This window comes from Pteropus alecto, unplaced genomic scaffold (assembly GCF_000325575.1).
Source record: "Pteropus alecto unplaced genomic scaffold, ASM32557v1 scaffold67, whole genome shotgun sequence".
NCBI lineage: Eukaryota > Metazoa > Chordata > Mammalia > Chiroptera > Pteropodidae > Pteropus > Pteropus alecto.
The window spans coordinates 4,286,407-4,289,973 of NW_006441061.1; the positions used below are offsets into that span (position 1 = coordinate 4,286,407).

The following is a 3,567-nucleotide window of genomic DNA, read 5'->3' on the forward strand; positions in this document are numbered from 1 at the left end:
GGATGATTTACAACTATAAGATTCAGGTAGGCCTGCAGGCTGGGAGATGAACCACTTGGGAGGGGTTGGGTGTGGAAAGTGATTTTCACCAAAACTAGGCTCTGCCCAAGATGAGCCAGTGCTTTGGTGGTCCCCAGGTGATGAAGACCAGATTGGAGGCAGATGAAGTGGCTGCCCAGCTGGAACGCTGTGACAAAGAGAACAAGATCCTTAAAGATGAGATGAACAAAGAGATTGAAGCGGTACTGCTCCCCTTCTGTGCTTTCTTCCCCTGCCCAAGTCCACGTCTGTTAGGCTGTCCCTTTTGTTTGCCTTTGCCCTCCCTGCTGTGGACGAGGATTAACAAATTTTCCCTTTGCTGGGCTGGTCCATTCCGGCACACGCGTGCTCTCTCCTTTCTCATTTCCATCATCTTGTGCTTTTTCTTTATCCCTTTTCCTCTCCTGGTTTTCGTCTTTCTTCAATTTCCTTTGTCTATTGCTTTATTCTTCTATAGACAGCTTGGCTAGTCTTCTAGAAGCAAAGGGATTATCTTAATAGTAACCTTGGAGACGGGCTGAGTCCAGGCTCAGGCACTGACTTGTAGCATAACCCTGGGCAAGTCACAGAGCCTCTCTAGTCCCCAGTCCCCTTGTTAATACAAGGGGGCATGAACACCGGATAGTTCTTGGCTTTCTCCCGACCTAGAGCATTGTTACTGCCTTCCCTAGGGGCTTGGGAGTTAAGCTTTAATCTTGGTTCTACCAGTTTCTAGCTGAGTGACCTTGGGCAAATGAGCCTTTGATCCTTACTGTCTTTATGTAGGGACAAAGCACCTACTTTAGAGGTTGTTGTATGAATTAAATGAGTAAATCGGAGGCTTGAGTACGATGCCCGGGTCTTGGTGTTGTTATCCTATAATTAAAGGTGGCAGGTTAGGGCCAAGTGTGTTTCCCCAGAGAACAGTGGACACCCTCGGTGGCCTGCAGGAGGGCAGGCCGTGCTTCTACCTGTAGATCTTGCAGGATCCTCTTCTGGGGACCGAGGGCAGCCCCGTCCCAACTCCAAAGCACTCTGCCCGGCCCCTTCAGCATCTGGGCCCTTCCCAATGGTGGGATTTTCTACCCCATTCCAGGCACGTAGGCAGTTCCAGTCTCAGCTGGCTGACCTGCAGCAGCTGCCTGACATCCTCAAGATCACGGAGGCTAAGTTGGCAGAGTGTCAAGACCAGCTGCAAGGCTATGAGAGGAAGAACATCGACCTCACAGCCATCATATCAGACCTGCGCAGCCGGGTAAGGGACTGGCAGAAAGGGTCCCACGAACTGGCCCGAGCAGGGGTCCGCTTACCAAGATGACCTGCACGCCCCCCGAGGGAGGACTACTTCCTTTTTCTTGGCTGCTGTTTCTGAAAGGAGTGAGCTATCATCAGTGCTGTGAAATAAAAGTCTGGTGTGCCAAATGCCTCGTGTTTGCACCAAGTGATTGTAGTTTTAGGAGCCGTCACTCGACTGAAGCTGTTGGGCCCTCCTGCTGTTGTCCCGCCCCCAGTGCTCCCAGTCTCCCCGGCCTCCGCCCTTCACTGCTCTGCTGCTGTCTCCAGCTGTGCACCCACAGACAGCAGCCCACGGGTGTTCTTTTCTTCCATTGTTCTCTTGCTTTAGCTGCCTTCCCTACTCTTAACAGATCCGTGGCCCGAGATTCTGACCTGAAAGAGGGCTCCCTTTCTCTAGAAGCAGTCTGCCTCTGGGTTACTGGAACCATGCCTGCGGAGCCTAAGAAAGGATATGCCTCTCATCTGTGGTGTGACCTTGGGAAAGGCCCCTCTCCTGACCTGCTTCTTTGTAATGATAATAAAAGTAGCTACCATTTTCGAGCACATTCCCTGTGCTCCACCATTCTCTCATTGATTTCTAGGAACTTTCTGAGGTACAATATTTTCCCCGTTTTACAGAAAGCAGCCCAGGACACAGAGGGGAGAAGTAATTTCCTGAGGTCACAGAGCTAATTCTCAGTCAGCAGGGATTGGAACCCAGCCAGCCAGCTTTGTCGGGTTCCCAAGCCCATGTGCTCAGTACTCTTAAATGACCTGCCTTCCCTCGAACTGAGCATTCTCTTTCAAGCCCAGATAATCTGAGGCTTCTGCATAAATCAGCCCTCTGGATAACTTCTCAAACTTGCCAGCTTGAGAGAATTCACAGATTCCCTGATGTCTTGCCTGCACTTGTCCCCAGTTCAGGGGAGAATGAAATCAGCAGTATTGACAACATTATTGGTAAAGCTCCCTGCTGTGTCGTGTCGGCCTGCCATGCTTCTGCCTTCTCATGTCTGCCCTGGATCTCACTGAGTGGCCTCTCCTGATCAAGAAAGCGTCATCACGGTTCTTCAGGATCAAACCCGGCTTCTCTCGGTGCAGGAAAGCCTTCAGTCTTGGGATTTGGGCCTAACCTGTCCCTGCTCCTTTCCTCTCTCCTCCAGGTTGTGCATTGAGACTTGGATGCCTGCTGAGGGCAGTGTGCCTCTTACCTGGGTGTGGATGACAGGTCACAGGGAGAAGGGAGGGCTGTACCGGGAAGTTCTTTGTTAAACCAGTCTGTTCCTGTCATTTTAGATCGAACATCAGGGGGACAAGCTGGAGATGGCGAGAGAGAAACACCAGGCTTCCCAGAAGGAAAATAAACAGCTGAGTCTGAAGGTGGATGAACTGGAGAGGTTAGAGGCACTTGGTCCCATCTCTGTCCTCTTCCTAGGACCTGAGACTTTCAGCCACTTAGCTGCTTTGGGCTTAGTGTGCGGAAGTGTTTGAGGGACTCGAGGCCCTGGAAGGTACTAGGCAGACCTCAGAGGAAAAGCTGCTTCCATTGCAGTGGTAAGCATTGTGGGAGAGAGGAAGGTCTCTGGCCGGGGGGGTCCTCCAGATCAGTGCGATCAAGGTCAGACCCTCCATAGGCACCGCTTATCAGTCACACTTCGTTCAAGCGAACCAGCAGGGCCAGGAAGTTGCAGTGGGGGGCATTTCTCCCCCATTCTGCTCTGTGTTCCCGATCATCCCTCCCCAAGACCATTCTGATTCTTATTACTTGTGGACTGTTGGAGGCAGTCAGAGGTGAGGACTACAACTTTTGGAATCAGAAGCCCTGGCCTTGGGGCCCATCATTTAATCCTTTTGAACCCTCTGTTTATTCATCTTGAGAAAGGGGTCAAGGTAGGGAACCAATCTAGCTCATGTGGTTATTGTGAGTCTTCAATGAGATCATCTTCAAAGGGCTTAGCACATCACGTGGCATACAAAAATGTACAGTACAGTTAGTGTGTAGTTGGTATTATCCTAATTTAAATATGAGAAAACTGTGCTCGAGGAGAGGTTAAGTGACTTGCCCGAAGTCACACAACTGGTACCTGGCAAAGCCGCGACTTAGCCCACTGTCTTCCTCCAGAGCTTTTAACATCTATAGAATAAGGGCTGGAGCCTTCTTTTCAGACATGGAAGGCCTGAGGTCCTGGGAGGCCGCAGCTGCTCGTGCAGCCTGCAGGTAGGGACTTGAACTAGGTGGTCTCCTGGGCTCCACCTCTGCTCTGTTCTGCTGGC

At 51.2% G+C, this 3,567-nt stretch overlaps 1 protein-coding gene across 1 annotated transcript in view; it reads left to right on the forward strand.

The window, feature by feature from the left end:
- The window catches only part of ODF2 (outer dense fiber of sperm tails 2), a 29,574-nt gene that overhangs the window by 23,634 nt on the left and 2,373 nt on the right, over positions 1-3,567 (forward strand). Inside the window, exons 15-17 of the mRNA XM_015594119.2 lie at positions 99-242; positions 1,115-1,273; positions 2,590-2,690. Of these exons, the coding sequence (XP_015449605.1) occupies positions 99-242; positions 1,115-1,273; positions 2,590-2,690 (404 nt within the window). The remainder of the gene's footprint in view (positions 1-98; positions 243-1,114; positions 1,274-2,589; positions 2,691-3,567) is intronic.